Below are 21,340 nucleotides of genomic sequence, written 5' to 3'. Positions count from 1 at the left end.
TATGAGGAAATGCAGCTGCTGGTTTATGAAACTTTGAAGTTGTTAGTTCCTGAAAAGCTGACATTTTGACAGCTGACAGGTTTTCATCCATCCGAGTCCAACAGTGAGAGAAACATTTTGTACTCAAAAGTGTAAAGATAAATAAAATACAATTTTTGTAGAAAATATATCCAATCTCAGTAGTTTTTCCACTGTAATATTTTCGCACGAGTTTATCAAGTTACCACAGCTTCAAAAACTATATGAATCTGTATTTTGGTACAAAATACAGTGTGCCTCTTGTGAAAATGCAACATAAAGGGGAGATAGTTAAGAGCATAATGTACATATATATGTACATATATGTATGTATTAGCTGTAGTGCATCGTGCGATCTGACACACAGTCAGACAGTGCTGCTGCTGGCTGCTGGTGGTTCGTCTCCCTTTGTCTGTTTGATATTTTTAGGACCTTCTTCTGAGTAAAAGCAAGTGGCATGGCAGGCCATCCTCTTGTTGAGCAGCTGGGAGGACAAGGTGTTGTCCTGGATGGAGAAGTCTCTGAAGGACACCTTCCCATCAGGCATCTCATCAGGCAGTCCTGGGTCTCTCACCGGGGGCCTCCACAGCTTGGGGTGGAAGCAGCAGTAGTAGAGCGCTTTGAAGGCCAGGCCCAGGAAGTAGGTGGAGGGCAGAGCGGCGAGCAGGATGCAGGCGTACGACTGACTCACCACCGGGTCTCTGTAGCGCCACCAAGTGGCCAGGAGGATTCCTCCATCTGTCATGATGAAGGAGTGGTAGATGACGCTCCTGCCTCGGGTGCGACCCTCCGCGACGTTGAACCAGCTGAAGTACCAAATGAGACCGACGGTGGCCCGGTAGAGCCACTCCCCGCCGGCGCTGTCCATGAAGTCCGTCTTCTGTCGCCAGGCCCAGAGCACAAGAACGGTCCACAGCGTCAGGAAGTGGCCGCCGATGTACCAGGGCAGGACAGAGGCAAAGAGGGCAATGGCCGCCACGCGGGGGGCAATCAGCAGCAGGTTCCACAGGAAGTAGATCAAGGAGGAGCCCCAGCCCTGCTTGGCCTTGTCTGGGAGGAAGGAGCGCAGCGAGCGGTGGTAGTCCACCACCATCCAGGCTATGGAAGTGGTTGATGCAGCAACGCTCACACCTACAAAGCAGAAGTTGTGCCATCAGTGTAGCCACCATGAGGAAGTTTGCTGTGTTTTGAACTTGAAGCCTTACCTGAAGCCAAACTGTGACATTCACAACCTCACAGACACCATGTTCCTCTTTGACTGAGTCACACTGATTCTCCCTATTTGTGGAGGCCTGATCATCTGATCGAGCCTGCAGGGTGAACGTGAGGCGGTAACTCACACTGTACGGTCCTGGCCTGGTTGGTGTGCAGCATGATGTAGATCATGAGGGTGAGCTGAGGAGCACTCTCGCAGAAGGTCTCGATGAGGCGCAGCATGCTGATGTCGTGCGTCAGGTAAACGGCGAACTCCGACCCTCGCTCCTTCCGCCACCACACCCTGAAGCCCTGCCAGATGGCAGAGATGTGCCTGCAATGCAGGGACAAAATGTCTTCAAAAGGGGGACGTTAAATGATGTGCGTATCTTACGAGAATGGGACAGCAGAGCTCACATACCACGCAATTATGTCATTTGTGATGAATAAATTCAATCTGACATAACTTTGCGCGGCCTTTAATAGAAATGACTTACCGGTATATCAAGTCCTCAGCTATTAATTATCATAAGGTATTCACTCATTGCATGTGCATTGACTGCATTCTATGCATTCAGTTCATTTCTGACACTGGATTTACTCGTTGCCGCACCTGAAAATCATCTTTGCGGTTTCTGCACCAGTCAAATGTTATTACATGCTTGCTTGAGCTGCTCCGTGTGAACCTCTAGTTTCACACCAGAAACACCTGCAGGCCCTGCAGTGAAGATACAGGTGCCGTACAGTAGTGTGCTGCTGGGGGGATCTTCAATTAATGACCATTATTTCACCTTAGTCCAGAGTCTGGACTAAGGAGATGCAAAACAAAGCCTAGTCTGGACTCCAGACTAGGCTTTGTTTTGCATCTCGTTTGAATGGGTGGAACCTGTTGCTGAAGAAGGACTTTCTACATCTTGAGAAACTAACATCAGTTAGGCAAGCATTACAATACAAGGGCTAAAGCTGTTTCATTCCATCAACAGAGAATAATTTGACCTAGTGATTATAGCTATTATATGTCTATAACCAATCAATTGTATATATTTAGTTTGGTTTAGTTCCACCAGTAAAACATAAAGCCAAGTTGAACTGAACATACACAGTGATTGGAGGGGAAACGTGTGTATCTTCCATTGAAGTCACTGGCAGACTACAACGTGTGGATTGCACTGCTTTGGTGGCAGAGATGGTTAAAATGTGTGAGACTGTGAAATGAAGAAGTGGAAGACTGGCTTCGTGCGTTCGCTGTTATTTCACCCCCCAAAAGAGAAGGACCTGTGAAAGCCAGGCTTCACACTCAAGTGGTGTGGTGGTGTAGCTAAGTGGTGGTGGTGATGTGTCAGTGTCAACTAATCCACAATCAATTGATTAGGCCTAAACGAGACTGATCCTTCAAATTCAGCATTTGGCAACAACATTTTTTTTTAATGCCTTGAATCCAACAACAACATCAGTTCCCACCTGCAGAAGAAGCCGAGCTGCAGCACATGCAGCAGGCAGAGCAGGTGGACTCGGCCGCCGAAGAGGACGGAGTCTGCCGCGGTGTGTCCCTCTAGCTGTCGGTCGTACTGCAACCAGAACCAGCTGAACATCTGGACCACGACCGAGGACAGCACCATGAGGCCGACCAGCACCCCGAACCAGAAGAAATCCCCGCGCCAGTAGAACTCGGTGGCCACCCACACGTCCGAGCCCCAGTCCAGCAGGAAGGTGCACACTCCGACCACAGAGAAGGCAAAGTCGAGCCAAGAATAGGTGGAAAAGGTCCCGCAATACATGGCCTGTTTGACCCGGGTTCACTTGCTAGCAAGAAGGCAACCTGTTGACGTTAGCACTCAGCTAACCACTTTATTAGTGTACCGTTATTCCCCCCCCATGCGACCTCTTCTTTCAACCCATTGAAAAAATAAATTGCCTCGATCGATTCTCACCATAAGCACACTGCATATTAAGCGGTGGATAGCAACATGCGGAAACGTTTTGTTGTATTAAAGTATAAAATAACTTCCAGCATTCATCCAGACAGAAGAGCTGCCACAATGTGCTTGTATGAGTGATCAGAAGTTTTGTAGTGGCTACTAGCCCCTCCCCCTCCCAACACAGCAAACCTGCACACGGCAGGTCGCAAAATCCGGAGTGCAAACCAAAAGTCCAGTCTTTTCATGTCAAAGGACCCTCATATGCACACATAAGACACAAGACGATACCTACGGTATTTTCCATTGTGATGTCGTTTATTGATTAAACAAAAATGCAATTCAAAAATAAATATATAGCCTATTCTACAGTATAGCATAATGCTGAATGAATCATTTCCTATGTTGTGCAGTAGGTGGCAGCAAAACCACACATTTAGCAGTAAGGCTTTGTACATCTGCAAGTTGTTTGAGTGGTATACTGAGATTTTACATTGTGTAACTGCAGACTCCCAGCTTTAATTTGAGGGGATTTACATCAAAATCAGGTGTAGGAATTACATGCCATCTTAAGGGATCAAATTACATTTTAAGGGGGACCAAATAAGTAATAGGACATGATTTCTGAAGCATTTGGCTGAATATGAGCAGATAACATTGCCCGGAACACTTCAGATTGTTATGTTATGTTTCATGTCATGTTATGCATGTTTATTTAGGCTACATTTTGTAACTACAAAACTGCAAAAAGCATGCTTATATAAAATATGTTAATTACATTATAAATCTGCTGTTGGGCAGAATAGATAGGCTAAGTTTAACTTTGCATTGATACAAAATTAAAGGGATGACTTCAGACTCATACTGAATTACTTCCCCAACAATTTTTTCTTGCATTCCATATCTTGCATAATTTCCTATTGATAATTACTCTTCACTCTGTTTAGGAGTGTCACGCGTGACAAGAGCCCCAGTGCTGTCCTGGAGAAGATGCACTTGAAGGACAATATTCAAGGAGCACCTTTAAAAGCTGAGGATGAGGGTACAGCGAAGCCAATGTCTTACCATGAGATGATGAGGCAGATGGGTATGGACATGATGCAGGTGCCTGCCGACAATTTATTTATTTATGAATACATTTATCATTTATACATTCTAATGAAAATGCCACCTCTGACTTGTTTGCTGAAATGTGTAATTATTGTTCCTTGTACAGGTCCTCTTGCTTCAGTCACCAGGATTCAGAGCAGTAGTAAGGTTTGCCATGAAGAGATGGAGGCGCCTGAAAAGACGACAATATCTCGACGCGCACACACACACACACACACACACACACACACACACACACACTACACACACACACACACACACACACACACACACACACACACACACACACACACACACACACACACACACACACACACACACACACACACACTGACAATCTTTTTTTACTGCACTTGATGTTATCTTATCTTTGACTTATATTTTTCTATGATCTTTTTACAGCACTTAATGCTTTGGGAGTTTTGTTACATTCATGCCAATAAGGCATTTGAATTCAATTGTTAGAGTTGTTTTGGAGAAGGTTGCTATGGATTTCGGCTGGCAGTCTCTCTCTGTGTTATGTGGACAAACTATGTAAAGTCTTGAAAATGTCTACATTTAATAATCAATTGTGTGTGACTGTGTGCATGCAAGCACACAAAGAAAGCAGACTTTCTGTTATAGAATGGAATTTCACCATTCCTCATCTGCATTATAATGATTCAAACAGCTTATATAAACCAAATGAATGAAACCAAGAGCCAGAAAGATGTCTTATGAAAGTATATTTAAAGCCATAACATTCTCCTATAAACTGCATTATAGGAGTGACTGAATCTCAATGTACCATCTGATCAAAGTCCAAATATTCAGTGATGACTGACAGTTGACACACGCTTTATAGGCAAGGAAGGCAGAGAGAAACAGAGAGAGGAGGGGAGAGAAATGTATGAATTGTTTGGAGTGTGCGTCAGTGCAGTCCGACTGGGAGACTGTTATCAGCAAGCGTTCCTGTCTCATGGACATTGTCATGCTGAGTTTCTGAAGGCCAGAGCAAAGGGAAGAAATCTCCTCCTATGTGTCTGCCTGTCCAAATATGCATTTGTGAGATGTCTTATGGCTAATAACTCATAGCATTAATTACGTGTATGCAATTATAGCTTATAGCTTATTGATTAGGAAATGCCAATGGAACTTCAATTTTCTCCAACACTTTCTGTATTTGCATAAGAGAACAAAGGGAACAACAGTGCACAGTTTAATTTTATTTGAGCCAGAAATAAGGCTGCAGAAAAATGTTCCGGTTGAACTACAGTATATCTATTCTCCCCATTCTTTGTTTTATTATTGTACATGTGTTTTTATTGTTTGGGGAAAGTTGTTGTGTTTTGACTGCATGCCACAGAAAAGGTGCTATTTTAAAATGTATTTTTATACTGTGTATTGAAGATGTGTTTTTGTGCAGTAATATAATTACAAAACATTCTGTAGAGTATTATGAAACAGTTTTAATGAACATTTCAAATAAACCAAATGTTTGAGTATACCAATTTGTATTTTTCTGATTTTGGGTAGCGATAATTAAAGTCATTTGCATAGCTTTAGCCGATGCTCTTATTCAGAGTGACCTACCTATAAGCAGGTCGAGACACTTGCGTACACATGGCTGCTTTTGAACCTGTAACCTTCTGGTTATGGGACAGTTTGACAACTTGATGTCTCCTAATTCTTTGTTTGGATGACAATTCATTGCTTTTAGTTTAGCAGCTGAAAGCAGTATGCCCAGGCATTGTGCTCAAAATGCTACGAATACAAATCTGGTCTGTAATTTACTATCAGAGCTCTTCATTTGTGAACAGTCCACAGTAACAAGTCAGAGTCCTCGTCTCCAACTTCCCGAGACCGAACGCAGGAGTGCTCGCGTCCAAGTCGAGTCACAAGTCCTGAAGATCAGTCCAGCGCTCAGGCTCGAGTACAACACTGCATCAGTGGTACATAACAGTCTTAGGCGGCGCCCCCTGCTGCAGCTTCAGAGACGTGATCTTACTGTCCAACTCGTCCATGAAGCCCTCGTCCACAGACTCACTGTCCACCTCCTCTCCTTCGCCCTCGGTGGGCAGAAACACATGGAGCTGGGCGCGAGCCGCAGCGGAGGCGGTGGCCAGAGGGGGACGCCGTCCGCCGCTGGGAAGACACGGCCTCCCCACCACAGACAGAGCCTCTCCCTGACAGGTGGAGTGGCGCTGCTGCAGCACTAAAGGTCGGAGGTCACCCTCTGCGCTGAGGCTGGGGTTTGGCTTCACCGGTGCCGGCCTGGAGCCAGGCTGCATGGGCTGAGAGAAGTGGATGTAGGCGGGCCCATGGGCGGAGATGACAGGGGGGCCCTGGTCCGGACCCCCTCTTCCTGAGAGAAAAACAGAGAATTGGCCCCCTCAATATATCATGTAAACATAACTATAATATGAAATAATATAATAATATGCAAATAGCAATAACTCACTGAATTTTTTCAACCAATTTTCAAGCCGTTTGGTTCATTACAAATGCCAGACGTGTATTTATGATACAGGATACTTGGTTAAATTAAAATACATTTTTATACCAAAAAACGTAATCTTTTGAAAGATGCTGACAGTAATATAGATTAACTTATCCCTAAATGCATGTACTATGTAACACCACACCACTATGTAATTTTGTTGATACTTTTGGAAATAAATGAAGATTTAATTCATAGACATAATTACAACAAACACTATGTTAAAAAGTACCTTTCTGGCAGGCTTCACAGTACTTCCAGTATACTGTATATATATAAAGTAGTAATAAGGGTGTTTAGTTCCTGTTTAATAAGGTACATTTAATACAACAGTACTTTTGGCAGCACCTTTCCTGTCCCCCCCAACAGTGAAATGGACGGGCCGGCCGCAGCATGGGCCCGGGGGGTGGTTCTGATGGGTGTGGCCGTTCCTGGATGGGTGGCAGGCCTCGCAGCAGGGGCTCATTGGCGACGTCCTGCTGAGCGGTGGTGGTGGAGCCGGGGGTCGCTTTTGTAAAGTGCTGGGGCGGCGGTTGCGGGAGAAACCCTCAAACATGGCTTTCTCCCCCACGGTGAAGAGGGCCGGCTCGCTGAGGCTGTGGAGAGAGACATCGGGGGGGGGGGGGGTGGGGGGGGGGGGGAGGGGGGTTGTATAATGTTAAAGATGGCCCCCTACAGGATGCTTATCAGCAAAGAGAAGATGCAGAAAGGACATTTCACAAACTCCTTCTCCCTCTTCAGATATGTGATGGTTATTCAAAACCTGCTCTCCTTCACTGAGGCGACGCCATCAAATACTCTGAAGGACCCGTGAGGGAGGTGGGGTGTGTGTGTGTGTGTGTGTGTGTGTGTGTGTGTGTGTGTGTGGGTGTGTGATAGAGATCAAAGCCTGAATTGTGTGCACAGCGCGTGTCTTGGCATCTCACTCAGGTTTCTCTTTATCTCTCCTCCATCTCCTCTGAGAACAACAAGTCCATCAGACTGAGTGATGCCAGGGTGGCACCCCTGGGTGCTGCAGAAAGGCGACGGATATCAGCTTCCACACCTGAGATTTATGACACATGGGTCCCTGGCCTTCTGCAGTGAGAGCGAACCAGGAGGAGAAAGTGGAGAAGTGGCCTACATAACGCTATCAAACTGGGCCACACCAGATAGGAAACAGTGTAATTCCAATCAAGCTGGGCTTTGAAAGTTTTTCTTTTTTTGCTGAATTAGAATGAATTAATACAGTCGAGAGCAAAACCCATGTTGCAACATGGCATCGTTTGAAACGGACTGATTTACATTTTCCAGACTTTTATGTCAAGCATTGAAGTGACGGGAAAGAGTTCCAGAAAATCAAAAAGCTGAAGCTCCATGTGAAAGATCCTAAACCACATTAATAAAGAACTCATCTGTGATCCTTCTTGCAAACAAAGAGACAAATATGACCATTCTTTGTCTCTTTTAACCTAGTTGTGGATGGGTGGGTTTACTGCAACACAATTTGAGTCATGATTCGTGTCAACCTGATGTCAACTTGTCATTAGCCTCAGAACAGTTGACTAAACTACGTCGCCATGTGACAGACATATGACCATTAGCTCAGGAGGCAGAGCTGTCGCCTGGGAATCGGAAGGTTCCCGGTTCGAGGCTGGCTCCTCCCGGCAGTGTGCCGAAGTGTCCTTGAGCAAGACACTGAACCCCTAACTGCTCCCGATGAGCAGCTAGCACCTTGCATGGCTGCAGACGCCGTCGGTGTGTGAATGTGAATGGGTGAATGTGAGGTACTCATGTAAAAGTGCTTTGGATAGTCGGTAGACTATATAAATACAGTCCATTTACCATTTCCCGTAAACTGACTGTGTCCGAGTAAACCTTCTACTGCTGTAGTTTCCTCAAACCCGGGATACTGAAACAGACACTATGAACTCTCTGAAAATGCCATGTGTGTCGATCATCATCTTACCTGAGAGGCGTCCCACTGCTTGGCCTGCGTGGGCCTTTGGGTGCAGCAGCCAGTGAAGGCAGCCTCAGCGGGGTCTTGGTGGCCTTGCTGCTGCCCCCTCCTCCTCCTCCTCCTGCGGGGGGCAGCGGGGGCACGGAGCTGGACAGCAGGTAGGTCCGGACCAGCGCCCGGCTCTTCTGCACGGCCCTCTGGTGCCACGGCCCCCCGGTGTCCAAGCCCAGGCCCAGGACCACCGGCGGGGGAACGGTCCCACCACTCCCACCAGCTGTGCTGCTGCTCATGGGGCCTCCCGCGCTGACTCACACCTGGACGACAATGCACCTGTAAAAGGCTTCACCTATTACAGCTGTTGTTGATTCCTCTTCCCAGACATGTGGCCCGCCTGTAAAGTGACAGCAAGATCACAGCAAGAACGCTGTAAACACAGTGTTTCTTTCCCCCCTCTTCCTCCTCGCCCCCTCGGTGCGATCGGACGAGTGGCTCTTTCAGTCTGCACACGCTGTCCCTGACTACGGCCCCGCGGGGGGTGCCGTGCCTCGCTACCTGTGGGCAGCGGACGCCATGAATGATGCATTTCCATGAATGATGCATGCTGGGGCTGCAGGTAGGCCAGCACCTTATTTTACCTCCCTTTCCCTCTTCCGCAGGTCGGCTTACAGCCCTGGGGGAGCAGGTGGTAAACGGACAGGGGTAAGTGAGTATTGCTTGAACCTCCAGGAGATGTAGACACGATACTGAGTTTGAGCGTTGTTTTAGCCAGCAAAGCGTCCCCAACTCAGTAACGCAACGGAATATAATGCGGCCACTTTCAACTTTACTGTCCTGAGGGAAATTGGATTTGGAGTTTAAAATACTCACGAGAACACAAAAACATAGACGTCGTAAAAAGACATAAAGATAATAGAACCAACACATAACTCAGAACACAACAGATTGAGGTCAAAATGAGAGTCACTCCTACCACACTCATCATCATCAGACTTACTCATCTGTATTGAAAGCAGATGAGTAAGTCCCAAATCCAAGTAAAGAGCTACAACATAACGTGTCAAGGAGAAGCAGTTCACATTACATTGAAAGATTTACTCTGTTTATCCCACTGGGACAAATGAGTCTTGTTTTTCGATACCTTTGTGGTTTTGTTGCAGGCTTATCGGCAGTGTTGAGAGGATTACTTTTAAAATGTATTCCACTACAGAACACTGAGTACATCCCCTAAAAAGTAATTTGTAACGTATTCCAATAGATTTTTCAAGTTAAATAACATATTCTAAATACTTTGGGTTACTGGGTTACTTTTGGAATAGGCTACATCAAAATCGTCTCGCTGATCTGGGGCCGGATTCACAAAACCTTAAGAAAATAAATATTCTCATGTGCCATTTTTCCTTAACTTTAGTCTTAAGAAAAAAGATAGGGCTGCAGGACGGGCGACCCTAGGAATCGAGCGCGCGTATTGATGATGTCATAGGCATTGTGACATCATCAGTGATGTCATAAGAGCAATTGTGATGTCATCAGTGATGCTAAGTTGTGACATAATCAGTGATGTCATAAGAGCAGGTAAGCCCACACTCCGAGATGTCTAGTTTTCCTAACTTTCTTATGTTTCTTCCTAAGAAAAAAAATATAGGAAGAAATGGTATTCTTGAAATGAACGTTCTCAAATTTGTTCGTTATTTTTTCCGTTAAGACAAATCCCCTTCTCCTGTCTTAAAATTCCTACAGTGAAAAGTTGAGCCTCTAATTAATATCATATATTTAAACACATTTTAGACAAGTAGGTTCTAGTTCAAAGTCTACATAGGTTCCCCTATAACATTCAAATTAACATTTATTGTACAGCTTTATTTGGTGTTGGGTCACTCTGCCTACTTGACTCGAGCTCTTTTTCTTTGCTAACTTATTTTCAACAGACAGGAACTAGCTTATTTGCTATCTTATCCCATGCGGAAAATAAGCTAACAAATAAACAAGCTAGCAAGCTAGCAAAGAAAATTAGCTGGAGGCCTACTTGACTTTCTTCTTTACAACAGACATGACAGACAACAACAACAAACACCAGCCAATGTTTAAGTATTTGCTCTAATAGTTGTCCTACCTGTAAATTGATCTTTCGATCCCCATGCACTTGTTTTGTAGATGGAAGCACTTTGGGTTGCCTAATTCTCCTAGCCTCAATGGCAGTATGCCTAAAGTTGATTAATTCAAACCCCATCTTAAGAAGTTCTTAAGTAGGGAAATGTAAGAGGTTTTTAAGAAATGAGACTGTTACTAAGAAAATATTGAGGAATTGCACTTAAGAGCCTTCTTAAGAACTTCCAAAATGTTCCTCTTGTCATTTCTTAAGATCTATCCTAAGAACACATTGGTGAATCCGGCCCCAGATTTGTCTCAGTCAGAGGTTTTCAAAGTGGGAGGCTCCAAACTGTTTCAGGGGAGGCCCAGTGAATGGAAGTGGAAAAATATGACATTAGTTATTATCAAATGGAGATAACATAGAATAGCCTAAATATGTGTGATTTGGTTAAAGACATAAAGTTCAGAGATAGGCTACAGTAGTTTTGGGAATTTTACTGTTCTACCACTTCCCCAGAGTCACAAACAAATAAATGCCTTCAGAGACCTTTTGATATAGAATAGTGAATCTGAAGTATGTCAAACAGCATATTGGCTCAATTGTTGAGTGTCTATGGGATCAACATAATCATGCCTCTTTAGGCATCCAGGAATTTAGTGAAACTATGGTAAAATGGAGCTTTGTCTGAGGGGAGGCCCACAGTCTCTGACTTTGAAAACCCCTGGTCTAGGTCATTCTGACTGTAGTTAACAACTGCTTAACATGGATGGATTTCTGGTTGTGTGTCTCCTCCGACATTGGAATTATTTTGTGGTGTGTGGCATCAAGATGCATTAATTGATTTGTTGCACTTAAAAAATGTGTTTATGTGTTTTATCAGAATCAAAAATATTGCTCACATTTAGTTAGGGAAAATATAAACATGAGAAGAATACTGCATGAATAAGACAATAAAGTGTCAAAAAATGTGCCATATCCTACGATAATTATCAGAAGTACTATTGAGTATGAAGTGAGAAATATAATGTGATACTGTAGTTATAATACTGGTACTGTAATAATAAAAGTAAGGTGCATTTAGTTTCCGCTTGTAAGTTGCACACCAGCACAGTGTGTTGATAAACCTCACCCCTACAAAATAGACCACGGACCCCCATTTAAGATGTTTGCTTTTAGATATTTTATTACAGAAACCCATAAACAGTCCTACATTCTGTCATTGTGGTACTTATGGATGGAATTATAGTGAAAATAATGATCCGCCTTTTTTGCTGTGGACCCACTGGAACCCCCCCAAGGACCCCCTGGACTTTGAAATCCACTGCCTTAAATTAATCTATTTTTAAAGACAGTAACTGTATTCAGAATAGCGCCAATTTAAAATGTAACTGTAATGGAATAGTTACTCATATTTTGTACATTAAATACTGTATTTTAAATATATGTATTCCCTTACGCCCCAACCCTGGTTATCACATTTAAAGGTGTTTCATATTAATTCTCATACAGTACTGTAAATGTCTAAAATAGCCATACTGCCCTTAAAGAAAAGCAATATTATATAAACTCCTAGTTCATGTTATTTTGGAAGCTACTGCACCAGCACCTATTGAACGCTCACCCGTTCTGGTGGGGAATCCCTCTTTGAATGACCCAATCAGCCAAGGTTTTCTTGGGCGTTTTTCCTCGTCTTCACTGAGAGTCTAAGGTTGCTTGTGCTGGTTTAGGTTAGGCTATGTAGGTTAAATTGGCTCATTAGCCTTTTCAACATGCTGTATTGTGTCTTGTGCTTTGTTTGGTCATATCTCATTGCATAGAATATGTTTGTGTGGTTGATTAATTAGATCTAGGTAGGCTCTTAAAAGTGTGGTCCCCAGCAAAAAGGGGAATAATTTATTTTCACTATAATTCCATCCACAAGCAACACAATGACAGGATGTATGACTATTTTGGCCATCCATGAGTAGCACACAGACAGGAAGTACGACTATTTTGATCATGGGTTTCATACATTTCTGTAAGAAAACATCTAAAAGAAAAAATCTCATCGGGGACCCTGGGACAAAATCGGGATCAAATTGGGGGTCTGTGGTCCAATTTGTCCAACATGGAAAAAGTCTGAGAACCACTGCATTAGATCTAGGTAGGCTTATTCATGTCAAGTCCTTTGAAATATGCTTTGTGATGTAGGGCTGTAGAAATAAACATGCACTGTAAAAAGTTCTTCCTGTAGTTTCTTCAGTACCAGGATGGATCAGACAACAGCACGACCCACATCGAGCGAGCGGCGCCGGCCCGTGCCTCCAGCGGATCGTCTTGCTGCCTCGGGGCTGGAGCTGGAGCTGCTCCAGGGTTGACAGCCAGCGGGCAGGATGCACGTGTGATCCGGCAGTGGAAACATTGCACCTTTACCCTTAATTATGTAACTAGACTGTCCTCGAAGGAGCTTCCGACCCAGCAGAGCGGGAGGGCAGCCAGCTGCACTGCTCTGTGGCAGGCCCAGAGGGAGGGCAGCCAGCTGCACTGCTCTGTGGCAGGCCCAGGCATTTGCATCATTTCATAATCATAAATAATAAATGTCTACGACATGAAATGTGTCAATATGGCCAAATAACTTGACAGCTGTTTATTCTTGAAAAATTAAAGGAACCACTTTTAAGAAAAAAAAAATCTGTGAACCTAATGAAGCTGCACGCGAAACGCGTTGTTCACAATAAATAAATATCAGTAAGTCATTTTCAGTGATGCGGTGGTTCCTTTCATTTTTCAATTTATGTTTTTCCTACAACCGACCAGCACCTGATCTTTCTACTGGCTGTGCACATGGGAATCCTCTCTTCAGCTGTTTATTCTTGTTATTCAATAACAATCCCTTTGTCTCTTATTACACTGGACTGCCCTTTGTGGAGTGGACAAGCCTGTTTTTATAAACAAAACAAAAAAATACATATTGTAATGCAAATATAATATAAAGTGTAATATAATTCAAATTTGATATTAAGATGGACCTTCTGATTTTTACAATGCAAGTAGCCAACAGACAATTATCTCAGAATGACATAAACAGATGATCATCAGCACCGAGCTGGCAAGAAATGATTTCCAAACACAAAACTCAAGTTCAAAGCATTTATTTTGAAACTGAAAATCAAGAGAAAATGGTCCATCCACTGGGCAACTAGCAGCCTGTCCTCTGCTGGACGGTCCCGGTATTACATCTGCACTGCCACCTTTAGCTCTGTCAAACAGAAGCAGACAAGACAGGAAATTAATGGGTGGAGATTATTAAACAAAATCAGTCTTTCCTTGTACCGCAGGGATGATATATTTCTGTAGTCGGAAGGCAGAAGTCCCAGACATGTTGCTTCAGGGGAAAAGTGAATGGGTTTTAGAGTTTTAGAATGGGGCTTTCACTTCAATGCATAAAATAAGGTCTGTGGTTAACAAAGGGTTATGGGAGTGCTAATTTGTATTCAGCAGGATAGTCTTCACAAACTCGCGTTTAACAAAAAAAAATCATTTTTCAAAAGTGATAAAAGTGATCCAGGTTTGTGAATTATCCTGCTGAACATAAATTACCACTCCCATAAACTTTTGTTAACCACAGACCTTATTTTACTCATTTAAGTGAAATCGCCAATTCACTTTTCACCTGAAGTACCAACATGCCATTTCCGGACTCATTCCTGCAGTGCTCTGTTTAGTGGTATCTTTTAGGAGAAATACTTTTGCCCATAGCCACACAGTCTATTCTCATTAGTCCTCATCTAATATCACAAGATACCATTTGTGTCATTCAGACCAGCTTTCTGCTGAGCATTATTGACACATCGCTTGTGCTTGAATGCAAATGTGGCCTGTTTTCTCAAGTGTGACGGCCTACTTCTACAAGACACAAAAACACACTTCCAATCCACACCCAAATGAAGAGAAGCTGCAGATAGACTACCATGCAGGTCACCCTGGCGTCAGCACAGCGCGCTCCCTCTGGCTCCGGCAGATCTGGCTTCATGTCGGACAGCAGTCTTCATTTTACCTACATGACAGAATATAACAGAAGAAGCTGTTAAGATTTGTTTTCCCCCACAGTGTCAGGGCCTGTAACAGTGTACTAAGTGTTCATACGAGGGAGAAGAAGAACGTGTGGGGCAGGGTTGCCACTCTCTTTTGTAAGATTTCAAACACTTTTTACAGGCCAATAATAACTTATTAATAATAATAACTTGAACCAGAGGGGGGGAGGGATGCAGGTTACCTAGGCCAGTGGTTCTCGAATGGGGGTCCGTGGCACTTTGCCATTGGGTCCGTGAAAAGTTTTCAGGAAAATAAAAATGACATCTTTTTGTGTGTGTGCAAAAGCTTCATAGTTCAACGAAAATATTCTATGCTTTGTTTGAATCTAAAATGGTTCATGGATTACATTCTAATCTAACAAACCTATCAATTTAAATGTCAAGCACGTTATCGTGGAAACAATTAAGCTTAGCCCAAAATCACAAATCAGAATGAGGGGGTCCCGCCCCCGGCCCCCCCCGGTATATTTTCTATCTTGTAAGGGGTCCTTGGCTGAAAAACATTTGAGAACCTCTGACCTAGGCGACCAGCAGAGACACACAGTGCAGGGCAGCGTTTTGATACTGTAGATAGGAAGGATGGAAGTGTAGCAAGCTTTCCCCAACAATTTTGATATGACACAAGGCTAAATTCAAGCACTTTTAAGGACTTCTTAATAAATCCACGCACTTTCAGGTACTTTTTTTTTTGTATTCAAGCATTTTCCAGACCTGTGGCAACCATGATATAGGGGTTTATATAGCCTACATGTTCAGGTTCATTTACAGAAAGAAATTCATAATATTAATTTGTAAAAAAAAAAAAAAAAAAAGTGACATTCTTGCAGGATGACGGACAATGCAAGGAACCTATGTCACTTAAAAAAAAAAAAAGAATATATCACCAGGTGACTAATAGAATTATGTAATTTAATTGAGAGATGTATTCATTTGAACTCATTTTTGGAGCAATGCCCCTGTAGGATCTTACCGTGGTTACACTGCAAGTGGTTTCTCAGCCTCCCTCTATTGGTCGAGGCTCCTGTAGTGAGAGAGACACACAATGAGAGCCTGGTCGAGCACTGCTCAACGCTTGTGTGCTAACGCTAACGTGAGTCTGCCATCCTGTGGAGGCTAACAGTGTGCGTGTGCATCTAAGTGTGTGTGTGTGTGTGTGTAGGCAGTGACCTTTTGATCATGTGGAGAAAGGAGATAAAAAAAAACAAAAAAACGTCCAATCTAAATACTTTCAGGTTTTACGATGATGTCATGGGCATGCATTAAATGTATGTGAGCAACTGTTAATGTGTAGTTCAATGTAAAGAGAAAGAATGTGGTTATGAATAGTATGACAAAGTTCAAATACAGGAGTCGTGTAAAAAAAAAAAAGCCGTCTAGCAGTCTGAGGTGCATTTACTATTTTGAAACTGCAGGGGGGGGACACACACAGACAAATGCACGACAACCGCGACATTCAAATCTTTTGCAAACCTCAGGGGCGGGAAGAAGAAACTTCTGTGACAAAGCCAAGTAAGCTTGACTTTGTACCCGACACGTCAGGAGAAGTGTTACTGCAAAAGCCCCAGAGAGAGCTGGGAGTGGGAGGAGTCACACCTCAACAGGTCAGTAACCTTTTACAGGAGGAGACTTAAGTCGGGCGGGGCGGGGGGCGTGGTCGCAGACCTTGGGCGCACTGCCGTCCCTGAAGAGGCCCCCGCAGGAGAGGCCGAGAGAGAGGGGAAGTTCTGGCATCACACTCCGAGTCAGCAGATTTGAGAAACAGTTTTGGCCAATCAGGACGGAGGATTCAACTGGAAAATGGATCACAGTGCAGAGAGACATCTTGACAGCCTCGAGGGCTGGATTGAGCAGTAGATCCCTCGTTCTTTCTTTCACATGAGAAGTCCAACAGAGTTTGCCGAGCAGCACGTAACTCCAGGAAGCCGTTTCCTGACAGCCACAAGACACTTCCTATGTACAAACAACAACAGAGGGGGATTGCCACAGTCCTGATGTACTGCGGAGTCACCTTTACAAAATGGCTGGCTGGTCACTGGCATGACAAGGATACTCAGGTAGAATAGCAAAGTATGAGCAAAGTACTAAGAAGAGAAGAGGAACATTAAAGTCCAAGTGCCATTTTGAGCTCATTGAAGGTGGGATCAGATCACAGGAGTTTAATCAAACCGGTGCTGCATCGTCAGCACATTTAATCCGGTTTCTTCTCTCACACGGCAAACGAGCAGCTCACACTACAAGTGAAGAACATGAAGGTGCGTCACACACTACAAGATTAAGATGATCCTGCCTGATGGAGCTGCTGTACGCAATAAGTAATAACGCACCTGACCACACATGGCAGAACAGCTGCTTTGGTGCGTTTAGTAGCGACTGACGATTATTTTCATTGTTGACGAATCGGACGATTTTTTCTCTCGATGAATCGATTAGTTGTTTGGTCTATAAAATGTGTGAAAATGTTGGTTCAGTGTTTCCCAAAGCCCAAGATGGCATGCTCAAATGTCTTGTTTTGTCCTCAACCCAAATATATTTAGTTTACTGTCAGATAGCAGTCAAGAAACCAGAAGATTTAAGATGGAATAAGATAATTTTTACTTTTTTTTTCCTCAGTCAAACGGATCAAATCGATATCAAAATAGTTGGCGATTAATTGACAACTAATCGGTTAACCGATACAGCTCTGGTGTTCAGTAGTCTGCAGCAGCGAAATGTTTGGAGACATAGGTAAAGCGGGTGTGTGTTCCCGGAATTTAAACAGTCAGTTTTAATATCTGTTTGTTAATGCTGGTACTCTATCACTAGCATTTGATCTGTAAAGAGCTCGTATTACCAGATTATTCTCCACTGAACTTCAGTTCCGACCAAGACTCAAATCCAGATTTCTCCTCAGATTGTCGGGAGGGGCATAAATAATCGGGAATAAATCAGCAAAATAACTCCTGTAATCTGAGCCTGGGATTAGTGTTGGGAAGTGCAGAAAGTACTTTTTTGACACATGGCTCGGCTCTGCATACAGTGAGTTGAATGATCCAACAAAATGTAATTACAGGGAAATAACTACAAATATATTTCCTTTGTCCCACAAACTACCTCTAACTGCCAAGTAGGATGGGAATTTAACACCAGCTAAATATCAGGTATATTTCTCCTGTGGTTGTCTGTTAAAAAGGGACAATCCGCCAATTTTCAATACTCATTTATTTTGCACATAATCTCACACATATCTGAAAAGTGTAAACAGTTTCGCAACATTTATTTAGTTTGACAGTTATTGAGAGTTGATTTGAGTTGTGGACCAGACCAGTGATGTCATTCGTGCACAAATGGCCTCGCTGGTCCACAACTTCACTCAAATCAACTCTCAGTAACTTGTCAACCTAAATAAATGTCTGCAAAACGGTTCACACTTTTCGGATATGTGTGAGATTATGTGCAAAATAAATCGGCATTGCCACTATACTAGACAAGACAATCATTGCAATGTTCTAATCTGTTTGAAAACGGTTATAAGCTGTCTGAAAACAGTTATACGCTGTCTGAAAACGGCTATAAGCAGTCTGAAAACAGTTATAACATGTTTGAAAACGGTTGAATGGTAAAATATTGAGAGCAACTGGAGAGTGTTGGGATGCATCAGCCTGTGGCTCCTAGGGAGGTATGCAGAGGTTTTTGCCCGACCAACAATCACACTAAAATTAAACGGTTATAAATAAACCATTCAAAACAATTAATATTGATGATATATGATGTGAATAATAATAATATTGATAAGCAGGTGAAACATATCCACATGCCCCCCCCCCCAATACAAGACTCAACTGTGGTATCCAATCTATTGATGAAACACCAGGATCTAGGCCTTCCTAAAAGTAACTAGATCAATGTTGATGCTGAAGGTGATGGAGAATATCAAGCAAATTCTAAATGGGAGCCTATAGATATAAGGGCAGTGAAACTGCAAACAGTCAAACTATAAGAAATGCACTCATCAAATGACCCGTGGGTTTGCCTACTGCTCCAAGTGAATGAAGGTTTACTTTATGAACCGAGAAAACCAATTTAGATTGCGAAATGAGCCCTTTGACGTAACCATAAGCATGAGTCAAGTGTAATAGAGAGCCAAAGTGAACGTCACTTCCTGCTTCAGCACTGTACCAGAGATTTTCATCCGCCATTTATTTTCCCATAGACATTTAAAAAAATGCTTATAAAAAAATTGTTTTACTTGTTCAAACCAAATGGTTCAGCTATATTTAGAATCGGGAGAGACCATAGAACATTTCACCCCGGACCAAAACGTAAAAAAATTGAAGATTTAAAGACAATATTGTTTTGATTTTTTTATGTTTTGGTCCGAGTGAAATGTTCTATGGTCTCTCCCGTTTGGTTTGAACAAGTAAAAATATGTTTATACTCATTTTACGAAATGTCTATGGGAAAATAAAATGGCGGATGAAAACTCTGGTACATTTCTGAAGCAGGAAGTGACGTTCACTTTGGCTCTCTGTCAGAGCCACCCCCCAAACCCCATTTACACAACGCTACAAAAGTTGCAGAGCTTGTGGTGTCGGGACCAAAGTGCAGGTATACCGCAATGATGCACGCGTTTCAAAAACGATGCATCTCTCTGACTTCTGTCAAAGGATTTTCAGCAATGTTTCACAATCCCACCCAGACCCGACCCAAAAGGTACGTGACATTTTTCCACCTCTAAACTGCAAAGAAACCCCAGCCCAAACCCACTACCAGATCAGTGTCTTTGCACAGTTAGCGCTACTTTACACCCCACAAGAGAGGGGGAATAAAACAGTACTGGCAAGTGGCAACAGATGTTGCAGTTCTGTGTTGCCAAGGTCGCCACATTGTCTCCACAACTCAGTGATGAACCAGTGACTCAGCCATCCACAACAATGCTTTTCATACACACACGACAGCCCAGGTATTGTAATCTCACACACACACACAGCGTACGAGCTAAGAACGCACATCGATTTGCCACAAGTCCACACCAGAGGTAGAAGAACAGAGATCTGCACTGTGAATCCATTCTTCATAAGTGTGATGCCAGAAGCCCTGTAGATGTCACTCGGAACCGTGACAGTATTTGAGAGAGGAGAGAGAGAGAGAGAAGAGTTAAGTTGTAGGGGATCGGCAACATCTTACATCGTAAACATGGAGTGGACACTTACCTTACTTTGTTCAAGCTGATCTGTGTACGCATACCTCTGGCTGCAGTGCAAACAAGTCCCGGCTTTACTGTCCACTGACTGCTGCAGAACTACTCATCGTCAACGCAACCCAAATGCCGGGGAAGAGCCTCTACTTGTGGGGGATGGGGCAGCCTTGTCTGTGTGACATGCTGGCTGACAGCAGCTACTGCACCCCCTCATGTAACTAAAGACATGTAGCACACACTCGCACAAAAACACATGCACAGCTGCGGCACGCCATTCTCTCCTCAAACGGTAAGGTGCGCGGGGGCTCCTGCGTGCGTTCGGTAGGTTGCTGAGGAGATGAGGTAGGTAAGACGATACCAGGGAAGCAGCCACCCAAGTTTCTGTTGTACCAAAAGCATCAACTGCACTTCAAACTGGCTCAGTGCAATCTGCATTTAAACAGGTCAACTAAAAGAAGAGAACCACCAGTGCAGTTTTTCTCTCTCAGCAGCATTTACCCTATGTAAGAATAGTTCACATAATATATAGGAGCAAGGGTGTTAATAAATACTATGTGGCTGCATTTAAAAAAAAAAATCTTTATAAATAAAATCTTTGCGTTTCCATTACAGAAATCTCAAGTGTTGTACCGTGACATTCAGGTGTGTGCCACTGAAACTAGGTCAGAATGGGTTGGCTGCCCTGTTCCGGACCACTATGTGTATACCGGCAGTTCACACAGAACTTGAATGGACAGAAGAACGGACGCTCCTTTCATGGTTTGTCATTGGCTAGCACGACATAAAATGGCAATTATGGACTTGCTTGAGAATTGTGCAGTTATGTCTGTTGCTCGAGTGATCGTCAAAACTCAACTGAAAGCTGACGTTAGCGTCGAGGCTAAATGTAGCATTATCAAATATTTTACTTCTCTTCGAGTCAACATTAGCATATTAGCAGCAATACATTGCATCAAGGCGACTTGAGAAGCTCCTTTGGTTCTTAGAGCAAAACCTCTCGCCTCAGTAACTTGCCGCAAGTTAGCTAGGATGCTAGGACAATAATGTCAAGTTAGCTAGGATGCTAGGACAATAATGTCAAGTTAGCTAGGATGCTAGGACAATAATGTCAAGTTAGCTAGGACAATAATGTCAAGTTAGCTAGGACGCTAGGACAATAATGTCAAGTTAGCTAGGACGCTAGGACAATAATGTCAAGTTAGCTAGGACGCTAGGACAATAATGTCAAGTTAGCTAGGACGCTAGGACAATAATGTCCGCCGCTCCGACCGTCCTGGAACATCGATTTGAATCGGGATTGAACGTTCTATCCATTCAAGTTCTGTAATAGCTCCTTTGTAGTCCTT

General features: G+C 43.4%; 1 protein-coding gene and 1 long non-coding RNA gene across 2 annotated transcripts; both read right to left on the bottom strand.

The window, feature by feature from the left end:
* Positions 1 to 385: 385 nt before the first annotated feature.
* On the bottom strand, positions 386 to 2,990 carry xkr8.3 (XK related 8, tandem duplicate 3; the record flags this gene model as incomplete). The annotated part of the gene is made up of 3 exons (XM_083646065.1): positions 386 to 1,149; positions 1,359 to 1,546; positions 2,674 to 2,990. The coding sequence occupies 3 exons, from the start codon at positions 2,988 to 2,990 to the stop codon at positions 386 to 388; spliced, it is 1,269 nt and encodes a 422-aa protein (XP_083502191.1).
* Positions 2,991 to 13,860: 10,870 nt separating this feature from the next.
* On the bottom strand, positions 13,861 to 18,138 carry LOC310785248. Its single transcript, XR_014553157.1, has 3 exons — positions 15,789 to 18,138; positions 14,695 to 14,781; positions 13,861 to 13,983 (listed from the first exon to the last, which is right to left on the bottom strand). It is a non-coding gene; the product is annotated as an uncharacterized lncRNA (long non-coding RNA).
* Positions 18,139 to 21,340: the final 3,202 nt, after the last annotated feature.

This window comes from Poromitra crassiceps, assembly GCF_964638095.1.
Source record: "Poromitra crassiceps genome assembly, chromosome: 11".
In the NCBI taxonomy this organism is placed as follows: domain Eukaryota; kingdom Metazoa; phylum Chordata; class Actinopteri; order Beryciformes; family Melamphaidae; genus Poromitra; species Poromitra crassiceps.
This window is presented reverse-complemented; position numbering and strand designations above follow the sequence as displayed.